We start from the raw sequence: 21384 nt of genomic DNA, 5'->3' as shown, positions 1-21384 counted from the left end.
AATTTTCAATCTTCCTAACTCTAACCTCAGTAAATGTGTTTTCTCACAGAATGAGGTGGGGAGGAGGATAAACGGCTGATACCAGGTGTTGTTAGAAGATGTGTTTTTTCTTGATATCTCTCTCAAAACCACTTTCTCTGATAACAGTTGTGTGTGGGTGACTGTCAACAGCAGTATGTGTTCCATGAGAAAAAATTCCCATTTAGAAGTTAAAATTCTGCAATCATGTGGAATTTAAATTCTCACTCCTTATGATCTGCCACTGTCTGTGAAGGGCTGTCCTTCCTCCCTCCCTACGCACAGTTATCACTGTTCATTGAGTTTTCCAAATTTATGTGGAGTGTAAGTAATTCATGAGTATGGCCTTTAGTGAGATACTTGAGCTTTTCTGTATCAAATGCCATTTAATACATTTTAGAATCTCCTCCACAAACAAGATCTTCGCAGTTTTTCTCTTAAATCTTTTTATCCTAGTTACATGACATTTTCTCTAACATTTGGTCTGGTAGAACCTTAGCTGCATGTTGTGTGCACATTTAAATTGATGTGTTTATGGGATCCTTTCTCCTTCATTACCATGCTAATCAGATTGTTCACGGCCTGATTCTAAGATTGACTGTACTTCGGGAATGCAGAGATGGAGATTGTTGCATGGTGTTTGGTTATGTCACATTGCTTGGGAAGTTCCAAATGTGTGAGTTGGTGGTAAGCTCTGTGCTACTTACCTGAGGTAAAGAATGCTTGTAGTGAAAGACTGCTGCACCTAGACAAGCAACTGAAACCTGCTGCCTTGAAATGTCAGCCAGCTCTTTAGAATAAATTCAGTATTCCTGTGAAACGCCACATTAGCCCTTTATTTGGCTAGTTATGAACTATCATTAAGACATGCAGTAAGAAATTAAAAGCTCTATGGGAAAGAACGTACAATATACTCTGCCTTCCTGTAGCATGAGATCCTGAGGTTAAGTTTTTCACTCTGGCACTGGATAAAGTACTAGTGAACTCAGGGCTCGCACTGTGTAAGGACTCGACAACTGATTGATTTGTAAATTTCAGAAAGTGCTATTTCTTTGAAGAAATTAAATAATGATTTGAACCTGTCATTGTTTTTAACTGTAGATCAAAATAGTCAAACATCCCTTAATTAGAAGGTCTTTAAGGGGTGAAGGAGTGGGTACACTATTTTATTTTCTGTGGATGACGTGTACTAGTGGTTGATGAATAAAATCAGGTTAATTTTAAGGTACTACAAGAACAGAAAATAGCCTTGTCTATATATCTAATTTTTATTTTTTTTCATTATATCACTGATATATGAACAGATACTACAATCTGGCTGACAGAGGCAATGACTGTTTCACAAACAGTTCAGTCATATTTCTTCAGTCACTTTAGACATATGTCTACTCTTTCACAGGGCTAGATTTTAAGAGTTTGGTTTTGTTAGCTTGAAAAAAATGGGTAGAAACAGAGAGTAAGCTTCACTCTTTTACTTGTGGCTCTACATCAACTGAGAACTGAGAGGTGCTGTGCAGGGAGTTTTGCTGGCTTGTCATGGTACACTGCTTCATAAGGCAGGTGTCAAGTGACCCAGCCTTTTCTTTCTCAGAGGTGGTCTTTAAAGCAAGTCTCCAATGTCATCTAACTTGCTCCTTCTGGAGAATTAAAATTCAGGCCAAGTAGAGCAGAATTCACAGACATACAGAGTACCAGTAAGTATTGTGTTGTTAGAATTGAGTTAGCTTCTATATGAACCCAGGCAGTTAGAGCAACTGTGGAATTCCAGATTTTAACACATGTGCCCATGCACCTACACCTCCTTTGGGCATCTGATTCCTTAGTGTTACTGAGCATGCTAGCCATTCTGCAGACTGACCTGCACAATACTTACAATTTTATCCTTTTACTCTTTTCCCCCAACAGTTTACTGTTGTGCATCATTCCCTTCATACTCCAAGCGTGTCTGACAGAGCTTGCCTCTTCCTATGACCTTCATCCTTCTGAACCTCCTGTTGCCTCTGCTACCCTGATTCTTCTGTTGCCTTCCTTCCTCCTCTGCTGGGAAAAAAAAAACCTTTTTTGACTGAGATTTTGGCTTCTTTTCTTTTTAAACTCGCACATTCTCTTTAATTACTATTGATTATTTTTGGCTGTGGTTCATACTCATTGGTGAGATGTATGCTCCAGAACTGAATCGTGTGTTATATAAATCGATATATCAGCCTCAGAAAGATTATCTGTCGTTCTTTTCCGAAAGATTCTCTTTATTTTAAGCCATGGTTTGCTTTGATTTGGTGTTGCAAAAGAGTGTGTTCTTGGGACAGGGTGTCTTACTTTCCATATTGTTTAAAGTTTTAATGAAAAATTTCTAAGAACTCTTTAAGTTTTTCTATTACTCTAGATATAAAGTTTTGTATTGCCTATTTGCTCTATTTTCCTTTTATTGCATCTATTTTGTTCCTTTGGAACATAACTAGTACTGGGCATGGCCTAGTCAAGTTGAAGTGCAAGATTCTTTCTATATCTTGGCTATCAATCAAGCTGTCAAGACAAAAGAAACGGGAAGATCTGTTGCATCTATAAGGGGCTTAAAAGGAATACCAAAAACCAATACCAGATGCACTGATTCATATTCTTTACTTATGCTTTCATCCTGATGCTTAATATGAGTAATTTTATCTTGATGCTGGAGACATGCTGTGGAAATCGAGGTGTGTGTTCTATTTCTGTAACAAAAGACTCAAACACTGTTTGCTCAAGATACATCTCATTCTACAAGTCTCCTCTTTGCTCTTGTACTAGGAATAGTCAGTGAGTTCTAATTAAAATATCTTCTCTAGGTTTGTACTTAGCAAAAACTTCTTTGTGCTAAAGGAAGTTCTTCATGAGAATGGCCCATAAGACATGTATTTTTAATAATCCTGAGCTACAAACATAGGCTTTATGAGTTGTAATGTAATGGTGCACACACCCAGAACTATTCTGACCTCACATGTACTGTGCTTTAAGACATTCATGTTATTTAAATGAGTGACTTGCAATACATAACTCTAATTTAAATGATGAAAAATTATTGTTTTACCCTCAAGCAAATAATCATGTTAATCTTGACTCCTTTCCAGGCAGGCAAAATGGAGAATAAGAAAGTAAAGCATTCCTACAGATAATATGAAATATGACTAAATTGGGGGTTGACAGTTTTTAATACAAATACGACAGGTAGTTAGTAACCTTTAAATGGTTCTTTAGAAAGTATACTTAGTACCCTAAGGGTCTTCTAATAAAAGTGGAGTGGATTTGAACTCTCTGAGCTGCCAGGTACTTTGTAATACCTTCTTAAGACAGGACAATGGTTTAATTGTAAGTCTTCTCTCAAAAAAAAAAAAAAAAAAAAAAAAAAAAAAAAAGTAGGTGTTCACAATGTGAAGATTAAGAACCTAATTTACCCATTCTCATTGCTCTATTTGCACCCTATTTGTAACTCCACAGTTATGTGTCCTGTGGAGTTCAAACTAGTGTAAAAATAATGAAGTGGTGAAACAAAGTGTTTTATATTGAGTACAAAGTACTGTGTATTGTCAAAGCAGTTCTTTCCCGTTGACACCATTGTCTCTGAAAGGTGGCAAAAGTTTTCAACAAAATCGCATTTTTAATGAAAAAAATCTCCTTGCTTTGAAAGGATACAGCTGTGGCCTCTCTCTGCATAGCTGGTATGATTCCTACAAATAGCAGTCTCTTTTCAGGTACCCTCCTCATGCTCTTAAAAGCTCTAGGTGAAATCTCAAAAAGTTCATTATTTACACTTAATTTACCTTTTCTTTGACTAAAATGCAAAATTTACCTCTAAAATATATTCAGGGCAATTAACAGTTTTTGTGAAATCTCTAGGAAAATAACCATGAAAGATTTCTGTGTCTTTAAAAGAAATCATCCTAGTTACAAGAATTATACTATGACGTTAGCATAGTTTGAAACCCCCCAGTGCTGTACATGGTGCCAGAAAAAAACTTTCAGTGACACTCAAGAAATCCAAATCTGTGGAGTGGAATTGCACAGATACTCTGTCTCAGAACTGTTAATGCACAACAGAGTGTGTGCACGGAGGGGTTTAAGCAAAGCATGTTTGCAGGACCGGGAACTCTGGAAGTTTGGGTCATGAGCACCAGCTCAGCCCTGAGGGGAATTCCTCTTTGTTCCAAGCTTCCAGTCAGGATTTGTAAGAGATCCTCAAGTTGGCTTCTGAAAGAGAATGTTTTTTTTCTGTCATTTTCAGTAACAAGCAGGAGTATCAGTGTAGATCTCTTTGATGGAGTCTTAGGTCAGCAGTGATATGAAAGGACATTGGCTTGGTTTTACTCCTTTTATTTTAACCTTGGAGACATTGGAAATATAGGGAGAATGACATGGAAAAGTTCATAACAAATTCACCACTATAACAAATTTTTCACCAAAATGTTATTAGCAGAATTAGTAAGAAACACATTTAATATACTCAGAATTTATCCGCACTACCAAACAGCCTTGTTCAAATGCCCTTTATGTTAAGATACCTGGGGTGAAAATCAAATAGTCAAAAAAAATGGAAAATATCATTGAGCCCTTTCTGGAGAGCAAATAAATGCCTAGATAACTTATAAATCAAAACAAATTTCTGTCTTAAAACTCCAATGTCATTGACATTCAGTGCTCTTAGGGAATAAGGACAGGTTTACGATTTATGATTAAACTTGTTCTGATTAAGTTCTGGGGTTCTCAACCCCTACGAAATCCAGTGAATTAGAAACAGATTAAGCAAACTTAGTGGTGCACGAGATTTTATGAAATCTTTTTGTACGTTGGCCAGCAGAGGGAGCCGGTGTTGTCCCAGACTCACAGTAGGAGAGCAAGAAAAATAACACTAGAAGTGAATTTCAACGTGATAGATCCCAAAATTACACAAAGTTTTTTAGGTTTTGGAGTAGTTGTTATTTTATTCTCTTCTGCAACTAAAAATTTTTTAAAAATTGTTTCTAGGTTATTTTAAAATCAGTTTCCTCACAAATAAGAAAACGAAGATAAAATTATATTTTCAGGCGATGCCACTGTGACAGCATCTTCCAGATGCAAGCTCAAATTTTTGTTTTAAGCTTTCTCAAATTATGGTGCCTAGATATTGCCTCTGTATCTATAGCAGCTGTATCCAAAGTGTGGTAACTAGTGCATATGGTTGGTATACGTGCTTAAAACATGTGTAAGTGCATAGGAGGAGGTCAGGTTTAGTGGCAGTAAAGATAGGCTGTGTTCTGCTAGGTGGATTTATCAGCTTGAGTCTCAGAATTTTAAAATCTTGACCAGATCAGTTTAGTATCCATCTTCTTTCACTGACATATTACTTCATTACCATTAATTCAGTCACTTAGAGACTAAAATCTGCTTTTCAAAACATCCTTAAATATCTTTTCTACATGTAATATTTTAGGGGTTTTTCTTTACAGTTGGAATCTTTGAGGATCAAAATGAATATTGTCTTTCTCACTGGGCAGATGGCTTTTTTTTTTTCCTTTTCTAGTGACAAGGCTTTAGAGTAATATTAAACTTTGAACTCATTCCATTTTTATCTTCAGAAAATGTGCTACTGGTTCAGCACTGAAAATTATTCTGGGCAGGTAAAATATGGAGAAAAATATTCTAAATATATGAATGGAAAATGTAAATATTTCTCTTCTTGTTGTTTTTGAACTGGAATTATTTAAAGCTGTATGTAGTATCTAGAGTGCTCCAGTAAGTGCCAAGGGAGAATGATTGGCAGAGAAATCATCCAGTTCCAATTGTATGATGAGTTGCAAAAATTTATGATGCATTTGTTTATTAAACATATGGCCATCCAATCTATCATATGCCCATCACTTGTCCCTTTGTTCTGCTTTTTTAAAGTAAACTCCGTGGTCATGATTCTCAAACCCTCATCATTTATGTGTACAGCCAGTTTAAGCCTTCCTTATTGTTCTGTTGCAGTATAAAAGTTCCTCTTTTTGAAAGCTGGGCTGTGTGTGTGCATGACAGCAGCTCTGTCTTCTGAGCTTGGCTTCCAGTCACTACCATGACTCTCAATATATATTTAGTGCATGCAGTAGGCACCATTTAGCGTTCCATACAAAAATACATGTTATTTTAGAAGACAGAATGGAACTTATTCCATCCCTCGAAAATTACAGCCATGTTGTTTTCTGATGTCATTGTAAAACTATGGACTCCCCCCTCAAGGACAGTGAAACAAAATTGCTGTCTCTGTTTACACTTCTTATTCACAAGCTGGTGCTACAGCAGCTCTGTGGCTACAGAAGTCCACTGTTAAAATTCATTAGAAGATGACAAAACAGAAAGTGACATAATTAATTCTTTGTTTATCCAGAAGAGCTTACAGGTAATAAATGCTGATTTTTGCTGAGGTGGCCAAGGAGAAAGGTGATCTTGTATATTTCCCTGCAAGAATCCCCTGCTTTATTCCTTTTTTATTGCATATTATTGTGCATATTATTGCATATTATTGTGGCACCATTTTATAGTGGTAAATGACTGCTGAAAGCATCAAGTCCAAAGAAATAATGAATGACTCTAGAAGCTGGCAGCATACTGAACAGGTATCAACTACTGAGTCCTTTATATTCCTTGAATGTACCTTGAATATGAAAAAACTATTTATTCTGTTCACTTCTAATAAGAAAATAGTAAACTTGGGTCACCAGATCTGCTTCATTTTCTCATACCTTGAAAAAGTTCTAAGGAAGGAGTCTGAGTCCTGGGTACAAACACTGGTTGGAAAGTGGGGGTAATTTCATATTCCCTTACATTCCCCTACACTGTGCTGCCTGCCTGTATTGGAAATAAGAGTTGTGGTTTTGCACACTTTGAGCCAGAAATCAGTCTGAGTGTAAGGAAGCACAATCACTTTGAATAACCAAAGAAAGTATTTTCTGGGTACATTAGTATGGGACTGGACCCCAGTGAATCAAGTAGTCTTCCTAGACACATTTCCTGGTATTTAGATTTTTATCTGTACGTACCTATTTCATGTAGTGTGGAATAAACCTGAGCTTCCCTTCTCCCATTTCTTCTCTTAATTCCCTTGCAGACCAGCTTTGCAATCCAAGTGGTCTGTGGATAAACTGTGAACGTTTGTTCCAAGTGAAACCAAGTTCCCTGTTGTCCTCCCCCTACATCAAAAGAAGAGTAGTTTTCACTACAGGAGCTGTACCTTTAATAACTGAGTGGCATCTTAGGCATACTCTGCTGCCCTTGAATGGTGGAATGTGAGGATGTTGTCACAGCCATACACACAGAACAACTTACACTTCATCAGTAACAAGTGGGGCTAAACATCTGTGTTCAACCAAATACGTGTATGTGGTGCAAGTGTGTGTGTGTGAGAACTTTTATCCTGGGTGTGAATTTGAAGTCATGCCAGGTTTACACATAAGTTATGGGCCAAATAAAACTGGAAGGTTGGTGCTTTAAGTGACATGTATAGTGCAAGATTTTACTGATTCAAATGCAGGCAATGCTCGTGGAGCTGCAGTAAACAAACTGTTGAAAATTTTTCTCTTTTCCAGGTAGGTGATGATTCTAATACCAGAGTGCTTTTCCATCCTTAGACATGCTCATACTCAGCTTTTCCTATTACCACTTCTAAGTCAGAAAACACTGACTAAAATGCCTGCCTACTTTCTGCTAAGAAATTGGGAATTCTGGCCATGCACATTCACTTCTGGGTTTCGGGCATGAGGGAGTAAAGGCTGAGAGCAGAGACACTTCTCCTTTGTCAGCTCCTTTTGTGGATTCCATAGTTGTGGTTCCTGGCATGGATAAAATAATTACTTTCTAACCTACTACCATAAGCAAAGGCTGGGTATAATGGAGGACAAAGACAAAAGAAGATGGAGGAAAGACCGAGAAAGGAGGACTATGATAGACAAATACAATTTTTTCTTCTAAGACTATAGGCATTAAAAAGTGAAAATAAAGTTGCTAAATATATGGTGCCCTCTCATAAGCAGTTGGAGATTGGTAGGGGATTATCTGCTTACTTGTTAGAGTAAACGAAACAACAAATTTTCTACTTTTCAAGCATCTGATAAAAATCATTATTGTTTTCTGGTTTTTAAAACATGTATGTAAGCATTTTTCTCTTCCATGTTTTTTTCCTCAATTTTTTCTCTTGACAAGAAGGTAAAAAATAAAAGGAATATATTTTTACAGTTTGTAAAAGCATAAAACTTAATGAAGAAATAGTTTCAATATTTTTTTTCTAAACTATGTGGAAACATGCAAAAGATCTATTTTTAAGGTATATCTGTGGATGAAACAGTCAAGATTTAAATGAATATACATCTTAAAATATACGAAATATGACAAATTATATAAGAATTATAAAGACTGTAAGAAAAAATAATTACTGGCTTTCAGTTCAAGATAAGAGCCTTGTTTACTTCACTTTTACTTGTAAGAGATGGAGCATTTTGGAAGGCAAACAAACTCTTAGAGACTTGTGCTCCAGAAAGCCTCAGAGTTGACTGCCAAGGGCACAGAAGGGCCACCCTTTGGAACTTGCTCATTTTGTTGGAAGTAGATGGCACTTTGGGGACTACTGTGTGATTGCATTGGTATATTGGTTTTGTTCTGAAACCCTTTTTGGGTGCTCCCAGTCTGAGACATGCTAAATCAATGCTTGAGAGTGACACAATTATTTTAATGCCACTGTTCTCCCCAAACATAAGAACTATCTTTTTTTACTTTCTTTTCTTTCATTTTTTTCCCCATAAGAGATCCTGTTCCAATTAAATATGATGTATGTGGATATTTTATTGATTACTTACAGTTTAAAACTGTATTTTTTAATTTCTAAAACCCCTCTCTGCTTGCCTTCAGAGAATTAGAACAATATGCTGATTAACTGACCAGTCAGTTAAAGAAACTTTGAGGTTTAAGTGTCCAAGTTTTCCAAATGAAAACATTAGGTTAAAAAAAAAAAAAAGGCAGGCATATACTGTAATTTGCTTGTTTGCTCCACTCCCTTGTGGACATGCCCAGCTTCCTCTGTACCTGGCAGCTTTCCTGTTCTGTATTCATCATGCTAATCAATGGGATTCAGATGTTCCTGAAATAAAATCATTTGTCTTCAGCCTGCTCTTACAAAGGACACAGACTGTACTAGAAAGTCTTTTCTGCACTTCCAGAGTACGTTAAATACATGCCACTGTTCATAATACAAGGCTTTGGCAAAGTATCGATTGCTTTCTTCTACACAAAAAATCCTTGCACAGGGAAACTCCTTGTGTTTTTTTTCTGCAGACTTAAATTAGTGCCTTTGAGAAAATTAGCAGGCTGATAGTAATTGAGACAGAAGTCTTTAAATTTTCATGCTGTAATGAGAAGAGTAATAACAAACTACCAGCTTGATTCTGTGCTGGTTTGATAGGGGCTGCTCCTAAGGTGAGTGGAAAGTTTTATAATACCATGCTGAAATTCTGACTAACCAGGAGAATTAAGGTAATGCTGGAGCATTACTGTACAAACTGTACTGTACAAAGTGCAACAGTGGCCAGTCACACCTGCTAAAAATTTTTTCAAACACACTTTTTGGGTAATGACTTTAGGAGAAAAATTGCCTGGTTGTTTTGAGTTTTAAAAAGAAGATGTCTTTTTTTAATTTTTTAAAGATGTCTTTAATTTTTTAATTAGGGATAAGAACAGGAAAGAGAGAGGATAATAATGAATAAAGAAGGGGGAAAATAGATGGAGATTTAAATCCCAGGACCTTGAGGTTCTTGATTTTCAAAACCAAAAAGATTTGAGAATTTATCCTTTCTTTTTTTCTTCTTTTATTTCTTATTTTCTTCCCCCAGACCACATCGAGTAAGGATTTCTTTTGAACTTCTGTATTAATGACTGAGTTGTCTGATATCTAAACCCCATCACACTAGGGGTTGAAGTTTTGCTGTTGTTCATAGCATCCTTCTCTCAGTATCCCTGGTAGAGAATAGAAAATAAGCTTTTACGTGTAGATGAAAAAAGTTTCCATGCTCTGTCCTTCTACCACTTTATTAAACTTTTGTAACTGAACTTCAGGCTCTTATCCTTCCTGACTCATTCAGGAGAAGCTGGTAGCCAGTTTGAAAGTTACTGGAGGGTTTCATAGACAAGCTTAAAACCTACAATTGGGTGACCTTCTCAGCCTAATTTGAGGAGGAACTGATGCTGAAAAGAAAGAAACTCAAAGGCATTTCCAAATTTCCCCCTTTTATGCTGATCCTATTTAAGCCCATTGACTCAGGTGAGAAATTCCCCAAACTAGCTTGCCTATTTTGAGCATATGATCATAGCAAACCTTCAGATTCTAGAAATGGCCCTGCTCCAGCAAAGCACTTAAGCATGCTTAATCAGGTACCCCATTATGCAGCATGCACATTATTATTGAATGAACTGTGTAAATGAAAGTCTTAAAAAATTCTTCACATGAATAAAAATGCAGACAAATTTTCCCTGTGGGGATTCATCCCATGCAGGAGATATCTGCAGCTTTGCATTTTAATCAGTGAATGGTCTGATCCTGCTGCTGTTGAAGTCGGGGGCAGAACCCAACTGCTGCAGTGGAAGCAAGAGCTGATACTAACAGCACGTAATATGAAAGGGGAAGATGTTTTCCAAGTGGGTGTTCAGATGATGACCCATTTCTTGCATCAGGCTATTGTTCACCAGAGATGGCACTGCCATTAACGTTTTGCTATCCACAAATCAGTACAAAGCGTAACATCCAGTTACCGCTCTTGCATGTTTGCATTTCTTCAAGTTAATAGGGAAGGAGAGCCCCAGGGCAAAGCATGATTGATGAGATAATTGACTTCACACGAGGACTGTGGAAGAGCAGGCCAAATTCAGCTCTGACTTAAGTATTTCTATCTCTACTTATGTCTGAAATAATCTGATGTAGTCCGTCTGCTGCCAAAGAGGAGTGGTGGCATGACAGCAGTGCTCTTCTGTGAGCGCTTTGTTCTCTACTTGTCCAGTATTCCCCTTCTTACCAGGCTCCCAGGGAGAGCTTCAGTGTGCACTGCTGGAAAAGATAACTTCATGGATAGTGTGTGGACATCATAGTATCAAAAATCATGAAGTGGTTTGGATTGGAAGGGACCTTAAAGATCATCTGTAGTCTAACACCCCTGCATGGACGGGGATACGTTCCATCAGACCAGGTTGCTCAAAGCCTCATCCCACCTGACATTGAATGCTTCCAGGGATGAGGCATCCATAGCTTCTCTGGACAACCTGTTGCATTGTCAAAAAGAAGAATTTCTTCACAATGTCTAGTCTAAACCACCCTCTTCCAGTTTAAAGTCATTCCCCCTTGTCCTGTCGCTACACACCCTTTTGAAAAATCCTTCTCCAGCTCTTTTGGAAGGCCCCTCTTCAAAGATCTGGAACATGCTCTGAGGTCTCCCCAGAGCCTTCTCTGCTCCAGGCTGAACAAATCCAGCTCTTTCAGACTGTCTCCTCTGGAGAGGTGCTCCAGCCCTCTGATCATCTCCATTGCCCTCCTCTGGACTGACCGTACCCTCCCTGCATTTGATTCTTGCCCTTTGCTGTGATTTCTTGGCTATGTCTGAATCACAGAAAAAGAAGTCTGTCTCTTGCTATAATTCCATAGAACCAATTGCCCTGGTGGTCCTCTGCAGCATCTGTGTGCCTGTTTCCTGCTAGTTTAGATCCAGGGGTGCCTGGCAGTGTTTTAAGTGAAGAGTGTGATTGGCATGCACTGTCCTGGCCTCACTGCTCTTGGTTTGCCCTCATCGCAGCACAGGAGTCTGGTCTTCAAAGGGCCTAGGAAATATCCTTTGATAATGGTACAATGCCCTTATAGAGGGTCTCACACAAGAATTTCAGGGAGATCCTATGTGTACTCCAATCCTTGGTTTTCTTCCCTAGTAGAATAATTTTTTCTTTACTGGGCAGCTTCAGAAGGCAGACTGTTTTAGTGACAAGAAGTGTTCACATACTCAAAGTAGTTTCTCACTAGGTTTATGCTTTTACTGGCATAATTGGATGTCTTACAGCTCTGAGAAGTATGATAGCAGAGTAATCCAGTGTGTATGTGCAGTAAAATGTGTTATAACTCAGAAAATAAACACGGTCTTCTAGGTTAAATTAGTTCTGGAAATATAATTGCCAAAGTAAACCAGCAGCCCAAGTTTATTGAAAAGCCTCTTGGAGGCAGAAGCACGTTTTCCACTGATCAGGAGGTCCAAGAAGAGTCAGTTCATGTACATCAAAAGAGGTCAGAGTAGAGTTTTGTGCCTTTAAACTATGGAGGTGTATGAAAATGTTTTCATATCTAAATTTGGAGCTAGCTGTTGAAAATCTGTGTAGGTATTTACATTGTTGGTGGTTTGGCTGAAGTATGTTTTGGCCAATTAAATGGAGCTGTTTTATGCCATTTTAATTGTAAGTTAGGTGGTTTGTTCGCAAAATTTTCTCAGGGCTCTGTCTGACTTCAGATTATGCTAAGTTACTATCCTATAAAAAGAGAAAGAGATGGAAGGAAAAATGATGGATGCACTGATGGGGGAACTGGAGGGTTCTGAAAGAGTGATGAAATCCCATTTCATTAATCATCACTCCAGCCTGTAGTTCACTATTAGCTTTCAGTATTAAGAAAAACCAGTATTTGTTGCCATTACTGCCAGTAAGTCTGCGTTGATAAGAAGATTTTTTTTCTCAGATGTGCAGCAGTTCCCAGTAGAAATGCTTCTGTTCCCAAGACAAGTATACTTTGTCCCTAAAATGAGAAGGCAGCTGTTCAAAATTTTTTATTTGTATGTGTGTAATACCTAATGGTTTCAGTAATAGATTATTACAGATTGACCTGATTCTCTTTCACCCTTCCTAACTTTTAATCACTTTTAATTAAGAAATAAATACACAACTGGGAGTAGAGTTCTGGAAAGTGCTCTTAAATCTCACAAGGGTGCCTGTACATATGTGTATGTGTGCTTGGTTTAGGGTTGGGTTTTTGTGTCTCTTCTTTGCTGAGTTTGCTGGCAGCCAGTTGCTGGGGAAGAAAGGGATAATTACAATGCAAAATTGTTTTATGTTTTTCTCCTGTGGATGATGCTATAAATGTAAAATTGCAGTAGAGATTTTATGGAATTGTTAACAAACTAAGGAAGATAATTAATTGATGCAGAGTGCACAAGGGGAAAAAATTAGTGACGTTTAAAAAGAGAAGTTGGGCAAATAGCCTTTTTCTGTGGTCTTAAAAATCACCTAATAAAACATTGTTTTATTGCACAGGTACACTAATTATTTCTGCTTTTAATCATTACATTGCATATGCTTTTCAAGCAATTTTATAGAGTGTGTTCTCTAAGGTGGCTCATGAAAATCACCTTCACAGTCTGTTCATTTAGATGCTGCAGTGTGCCTGAGTGAAAGCCAACCGCCTCTGAAAAGGATGCGGATTGCCCAAATCTATCACTTGAGACTAATAATTCCCTGCAAAACGGGGAGAGTGGGTTATTTCTTCACCAGGCTCATTTACTGGGCAGTCTCTGGTTTTAGAGCTAGATTTTCCTGTCCTGCAAACACCCCCAAAGAGCCCTGTTATTTAACACAGCATGTCGCCAGGGTTACACATGGTGATTTATGAAAGTGCAAGTTCGAAGTTATCAATAACCGCTCCTAAATATATTTATGTGTTATCTTCCTCCTCTAACCTACATTGCCTGCTTGTTTGTAGTCTTTTGGAACTGCGCAGATTAGGCACCCTGCCCTCTCCTCACCTGAAGTAAGGGACCATCCAGAGCCCTGAAATCACCTTGTGAATCATTCTAGTTTGCTGTTAACCTCAGAAAATGAACACCAGGAACTGTTGTGAAACTTTTCCCATCATACTTTATTGTGTATAAAAGGAAATGAACAACTCACACTACTGGTTCATTTTCTAAAATCTGCCCTTCCCAAGGCCAAGTGACAATGTTCTCTGGTTAATCAAGGAAAGATCTACTTTGACACACGATCCTTTTTCTGTCAAAGAGCATTTTACTCTTTGTGTCGCTTTTATGACATCTGATCCCTTTGAATAAGGAAGGCTAGTTACTGGCTATGATGTAGAGTTGTCAGAGAGTCCAAACAAGGCTCTTATAAAAGCAAGGAGCTAGTGGGTTCAAGAGGGTGCCAAAACAGAGAGGATGAAAAGCAGTTCAGCAATAGCAGCAGCATTCTAGGTCAAATGGGTTTTGCAGGGGTCAGGGAGTCTTTTTCAGTCACTGAAGAAAGGATTGTGGGAAAGAAATAGGAATAATAAAGTCCAATATGTTGATTTTCCCCTGTCTGAAAATCTGTGCTGCATTAGTTCAGAAATTTTTCTTTGCTTGTTTGGCAGGTGGTAAAAATAAGGGTCTGAAAGGAGAGAGGGTAGCAGACGTTTACTTGCAGGGGTAGATTCCTCTGAGACTTTCAAGAGCCAGCAGACATTTTAGGTCGTGTTGTTTTGAGAGAGAGGCTTCAGGATCATTTTCAGTATATGTTTGAAAGGAAAAGCAAACATTAGTGCACAGATCTTCACAGCTGCTTGTACATGGAAAAAACAATGGAGGGACTGGAACACTCTTCATTTCTCGTTCCCTGGCTTGATCCTATCTTGTATTGCCTTTGGTGTAGGAAACTCCACTGCCAAAAAAGCTTTTGTGAAAGTTACAATACTTTTCTGTTGTGTTATCAACTAACAACAGACAATTTTAACCCCAAGGGAAGTGCTTAACTACCTCAAATTCATAAGACAGGTTAAATGAGTCCACATTTCATTTCTTTTTCAGCCATAGGAGGGTAGACGTAGGTAACTGTCATTAGTTTGGGACTGACTGAGGAAATGCTGCAGATTCACAGGGTGTAACTAATGACACTCCATTTGTACCTTTCTGATGAAATGTTTGGTGACACATGTCCTTTGTGAGTCTTTTAATTTTTGTTATTGGCTAGCATGTAAAGGAATGGATTTACTTTTGTTTGCAGGGTTTGCAGTAAGAATGACTTCAATTAAAGAGCCTATTGGAAAACATGAGGATGGGGCATAGGACTAGGAAGGAGACTGAAAATATCTCATTATGCGAGACGGGAAGTCGCATGCAGGGCTGTGTGAGTCAGCAATGTGCCCTTGCAGTGATGAAGCACTAACCACAGCCTGGGTTGCACTAGAAGAGCACAGCCAGCAGATCACAGGAAATGATTATTCCCCTTTACTTGGCTACCATGAAGCCACATGTGAGTCCATTGTCCAAAAGTGAGTCCAGTTTTGAGTTCTGTGCAACAAGATACTGACACACCAGAGCAGAGGCAGCAGAGTCTGGCACAAAGCATCAAGGATGTGCATTAGGGTGCTGAGGCAACAGGGCATGTTCAGCTCTCCCCTGCAGAAGGGAGGGGTAAGGAGAGTTTGAATGCTGTCCTGCATCTAAAGGAAGAGGAAAGACTGAGAAAGACTCTTCTCTGAGATTCGCTGCAAAAAGATAATAAGACTGCAACAGTGACAAGTTGCAGCTAGAATTTTTTTAGTTTGACATTAAAATGATGTTCTTAAGTGGGAGAAGCATTAGATGCTGCCCAGGGAATGATTCATTATTTTTTCCAGAGAGGCTGTTGGGTCTTCATGCTTGGAGATTTTCAAAGCTAAGCTGTTCAAGGCCCTGAGCTACTTTGTCAAAGCTGGAAGATGGCCTTGCTTTGAGGAGGACGTTGAACTAGGTGACCTCCAGAGGTTCTTTCCAAACGAAACTGTTCTGTTACTCTGTGACCTAAATAAACTAAGCCAACATTAAGCTGCTCTACATCCTCATTTTGGAGGAGGGCTGGGGCTGCAGAGCATGGTACCTCAGCTCAGTATTTCCTGGCCTCTTTTTTATTTTCTGCAAGGCAGTTCCATAAGTTGGGAGAGGAATGCTTTGGAATTGATCCATTCTCCCGCTCCCCTAATGATATTGTTAAACTGTAACAGTGCTCATTTATTTTGTCTTTGTTTCTTTGAATTTTTTTCAAAAAGAAGAAAGTATGCATGTAGGTTCAAATATGCTGGAATTAAAAATTTAATTATGATAGAGAGAAGACTACCCAGTCTGTGTACTGCTTTATCTCTCATTGAGTGATCTGTAACACCTATCTCTATATACATACAGGTTTTTGATCCATGAGAAAAATGAGTAAAATGCAGCAAGAACACATTGTACCTGTGTGAAAACCCTTAAGCTAATCCTGTGTTCTTCATTTTCATAATCTCTATGAATAATTGCCGTAACAAATGTTATCTTTTCCTGATTGTTCCATCAGCCTTCTTCCAAGCATATGAAAAAAAGTGCACAATATTTTAATACTGGTCTTTTGTGATGGTCTCAACTTTTTACTGCCAGGACAAATAATTAGAGCAGCGTTTCTTTCTCCAGATAGAAGTTTTAAGTACTGTCAGTGAAAGAATTATGTTATAATTTGGGGATCATTATAAGAATTGATATTCTTGAATATCATGAAGTTTGTGGTAATTTTTTACTACTTCATTATAATAGACCACTTGGACTACAGCAAAGCAATTTTAGTCTATGAAAAGCAAGTTCGTTGGCAGTGGAACAAATTATGAAAGAAATTGTAAAACAATTACCAACATGTTAGCAAGAGTTAGATAAAGTTAGAGAAACTCTGCATCTCTAAAATGATTGTGAAGTTCAGGTTACTCATCATGTAAGGGTGGAATCAACTGTTGCATCTTATGTCTGTCCTTATTGAATGTAATAACAAAACATCAGCAGTGCTGTAAAACCAGGTCACAGCACTTCCTGAACAGTTAGGATTTACACTCTGTGCCCATTGTACTCAGAAAGGGTGATGACTTGGGCTTTGGTAACTGATTTTGGAGGTTCAGGTGGGATAGGCATGTTTTGAACACTTACATCCAATTCTAATCTAATTCAATTTTGATAGTGGTTATTTTCATAGTAGTAATCAGAGTGAATATTTTACCCATTAAAATATTCACATATTGAATTAAATCTTCATTTCTGAAAGTGCTGATTCACATTTAAACCAGGTGAGGTTTATCTGTCTCCCCATCATTGGCATTCTGGATGAGTAATGTGTACATATATGCAATATCAAACTGCACGAGTGCAGATATGACTCCTCTAAACTCAAAGTTCAGTGTTTTCCTAATTGCTTACAGGCTATTGAGATTAAAGCAACAAGATCTCTTTTGTGTTAAACAAGAAGCTCACATTCCTTACTCATGAGCTACTCTCCTCTTCCCCTCTTGGTGATCACGGGCAAAATTTTTGCAAGCAGACGTCCCAGTCCGTCCCCCTCTGCAAGAAAGCCTTTGTAACTTGTGGCTGACCTAATTGTGCAGCGACAGCCCTGCTGCTGCAAATCTGGGGAGATCCCTGGTGCAGCACTCATGTGGGCTTAGCAGTGTCTGCAGCCTGAAGCGGGATATAGGTAAGCAGCAATGCAAGGCTTTGAAGGATTCTCTCCATTTTCATGTGGGGGTGAGATGTCCCACGGAGATTTTAGAGTAGCTTGGAGACCATGGACTGACTTCTTCGTGCTTTTCAGTACCACACCCCACCTGATGCCTATGAATAGGATTACATTACTGAAAAGTGTTATATATTTGAAAACTCAGTCTTCTGTATAGAAATCTTTCAATACTATGTTATCTGCGGCAGTTGTAATTTGTGCTTTCAATTCTGAAGTACTTGCTGAATACTCTTTCTTAACCTGGATATGTCTGCATGAGTTCCTGGGGATCAGAGCCTCAGTTTGTCTTAGTGTTATGACAGAGGAAAGAGAAAAAAATGTTGAGATCTTTTTCCTTTATTTGACCAACAAAAAGACCCCAGTAGTGTCATCATTGTGGTCACACTGTGTTAGTGTGGGGTGGAGAAAAAAAATGCAAAACTTGCAAGGCAGAAGCACATCTACTACTAAATGTTATCCTGTTCTCCTTGTAGAATTAGAAAGCTTTATAAAGTATTTTCGGTCTCCTGAAGACAAGACCACTCAGTAATGTTGAGGTAGGCTTTCTTCATGTCATGTGTCATTACCCAATAATGCCCATCCCATCTTCAGTTTGCACCAGTGAAGACTTAATCAAGCATGTAGGAGGAAGAATAGTTCTTACTTAATCCATCCAAGAATGGCTCAAATTTGAAACAGGGGTGTTTTAATGCTGCTCTTAGCTGAAACAAGGTTGTTAACATGACACAGAACCATCTCAGTCATGTTTTATGTGTGTGCTTTCATGTTTAGACAAGTAGTAGTGGCAATCGAAATGGTTTGCCTCAGCCAATAACTCTCTTCAGTGCCATGTGCTGTGTTAAAAATTTATGAATCTTCTTGGTAAAGATAAAAAATAGGGAAGCTCTTTGTCAAACTGAGAGGTTTGAAGAAAGGGGAACATTTTAGTTTTGCTTGAGCTTTGGGAATTTAATCATTGAGTAGAAAGATGTCTATTTGTATTTCCATGCTTCAGGATAAAACTGCTGTTGAATGAGGAGGTTCTTATTCTGGCCTGGGTGATTCAGCTGCCAAGATCCAGACGTAACAGGGATCAGTTTGCCCATGAACTCTGATAACAAGAGATTGATTTTCCTTCTGTTTGTCAATATGTGGGGACAGTGGGCTAGAGTTGGGGATCCTGCAGCAGAGCAGGGAGAGACTTGAGTGTTGTTGTTACTGCAGTAGGCAAGTAGGGCTCTGTGACCAAAAGGATCTAAATCCTTGAGCAGAAAGATGCAGGAAATAGTTGCAGGCAGGCAAGAAGAGGATGAGGAAATGCAAGAGACAGCGAGTGAGGAAAAGGCTGCCCCCCTCATGTCAGGATCTGGGACTAGGTACTTGGCTATAAATTGCTATGCCAGCTATAGGGTGGAGGTCATTTATGGCATCCATGTGACAATAGATTTGCTATGTATTACAGAGAGATCTCTTTGCATCAAGGTATATATACTGCATTGTGCATTACCTCGAAATCTTCCTGTGTGCTTTCACTCTTCAACATCCCCTCTATAAATTGATTTCTTTGTTATCCTACTTTGTCCTGGTTATAACATACTGTAACTTTTACTAATGTTTATTACTGAGATTTTTTTTTTGTTTATCTAAAAGCCAAGAAGCCATATACACATACCTGTTTGTTCACAGTGAGTTTTTGTGGGGTTTTATTATTTGATGTTCAATGTCAAAGTATTAACATTTATCCTTCATGTTGGTGTTTTCCTAACTCTAGTTCTATGGCTAGCATACTCAAATCCATTCAGTGGCACATTCTTTGTTCTTGTAATTACCATTTTAAAATGGAACAATCTCTGAGACTATATCCAGAATCTAGAACTAATGTTACAGAAAATAAGGTCGAAGAAATCAAATAACATTGCTTCCAAAGTTGCAATATAGTTTTTGGATCATCTTCCATCATTAATATCAATTCTTGACAGCACTTAAAAGTTTAATCATGATTTGTAACCCTCTGAATTTTATTGCTTCTGCTGTTGGAAATCAATTTCAGTACTTAATGGCATCTTGTAACCTCAGTCAAGGAGAATGTTGGCTTGATTTTTATTCTGGTTTTACTTAAAGCTTCACTGCTAAGCTATAGCCTGACAAAATTAATTCTGTGGCGTTCTTTGACAAAGTTGTTTTCAGTTGTCTGACTTGAAAAAAATACTTTTGTGTATACAGCAGAATTCAGAAGTATTTCTTTCTGTTGATCATTTTTGTTGAGCTATAGCTTCATATGTTCTCCAAAAAGTTGTTAATTCCAAGCCTAAAATACAGTGAAGTGTATGTTTAATCTTAGTCACACTTGCAGACCTGGGACTTCTCATGTAATTAACATCCACCACAAGTGTCTGGAAGATCAGACCATAAACTGTTGTTTAATCTTCCTGTTGCTTACTGAGGTTCAAGAAGAGAATGGAGCACACTTATAATTCCAAATTAAACATTTAGATTAGTCATTATTGATTCCTTTTGATCAGGAGAAGTGTGTTTGGGCTTGATTCTGTTTCGTCACTCAGTAATTTCAGTCACTGAAATTATTGACCTGGTTGGGAGCTCTCCTTTAGTGGCATAATTGCAGGATGAAATTGAGTGCATTTCTTAATTGAAATTAGAATTGTGTTTTCACCAAAAAATACAAAAAGGGGTAGCTCATAGAAACCAAACTGAAACAGGGTACAAGAAATTATACTGTGTCGAATCTCCTCTCAAAATTTGCAGCTTTTAATAGAATTAAACATGCAAAGGGCATATCCCTTGACCTCGTTTATAAATAACTAAGCATTGGAAAAGTTTATATTTTAAGTATAGTACTGTCTACTTTTCTGTACACTTATTAGGAGATTTTGTATGCTTTGAAAAATAGAAAAATTGAAGGGTGATAAAATCAGCGACACCCACTGGGCCAGCAGTAGGTCTAGTTTACCAATTAAGTGTCCTGACTGGGAAATGCTGCCCATTTTTACCTGTACACAGACTTCTTATTGGAAATGTTATCCGTTTGGTATAGAATAGAAGAGAAATAATGAGATTATGTTGCCATAAGGAGTAACAGGAGAGATTTCTTGAACCGTGTTGTTTAAGCTTCAGTCTAATTCCTCAAGAAACTGTCCCTGGAAAATTATTTCTTCAGAGAATTAAGGAAACTGATTTGCTTTGGAACTTATACGTCCCAAACCCCAGAGGACCAGCATAAAAAACCACATCTCTAAAAGCAAAGGACATAATTTTTGTCACTTTTCAAATCATTTTTATCTTATGTACAAATACTGAGCACCCTCCCTCACATTTCTAATGCATTTCGTGTGGGTTTTTCCGATTACAAAGGGACCGCTCTCTGATTTATGTACTGATGACTTCCAACTAACTTTCCTTGCTGTATTTCATTTAGAGAGCCTGCTGTCTACACATGATAATGTTTATGTAGTGGATGACACGGTTCTGGAGCTATCGGAGGTGGAAGAAACGGCGTCAGAAAGCAGCTGCTTTGCATCAGAGGACACCACGGAGGACTCAGGCGTCGTGAGCTCCCCGTCTGACATTGTGTCCCTGGAGTCACAGAGTGACAGTATGAGGCTGAGGGACATGAGGCTGGTCAATGGCTACACGGAGGCAGCTGAGGCAGATGCAGCGTGTGGCACAGGGACGGGCCCCGTGCAGGACGCTTACTGCGACAGCGTGGGACCTGACCGTGCTCCAACGAGGTAAACATTTGCTTGCCACCAGCGCTTGTCCTCCTGCTAGGGACTCATTTAGGAAAACCAACTTATACTTTCTTCTGCTCTTTCATAAACCAGTACCAATGCCAAGTGACTC

General features: G+C 38.4%; 1 protein-coding gene across 4 annotated transcripts in view; it reads left to right on the top strand.

The window, feature by feature from the left end:
- Positions 1-21384, top strand: part of COBL (cordon-bleu WH2 repeat protein) — a 156188-nt gene that overhangs the window by 109028 nt on the left and 25776 nt on the right. For all 4 annotated transcript variants that reach the window (XM_058039521.1, XM_058039514.1, XM_058039506.1 and 1 more), the window contains one exon: positions 20960-21272. In XM_058039521.1, the coding sequence (XP_057895504.1) occupies positions 20960-21272 (313 nt within the window). The remainder of the gene's footprint in view (positions 1-20959; positions 21273-21384) is intronic.

Source organism: Melospiza georgiana, chromosome 1, assembly GCF_028018845.1.
Source record: "Melospiza georgiana isolate bMelGeo1 chromosome 1, bMelGeo1.pri, whole genome shotgun sequence".
Classification (NCBI taxonomy): Eukaryota; Metazoa; Chordata; class Aves; order Passeriformes; family Passerellidae; genus Melospiza; species Melospiza georgiana.
The sequence above is the reverse complement of the archived record's forward strand: the minus strand, read 5'-3'. Positions and strand labels throughout refer to the sequence as shown.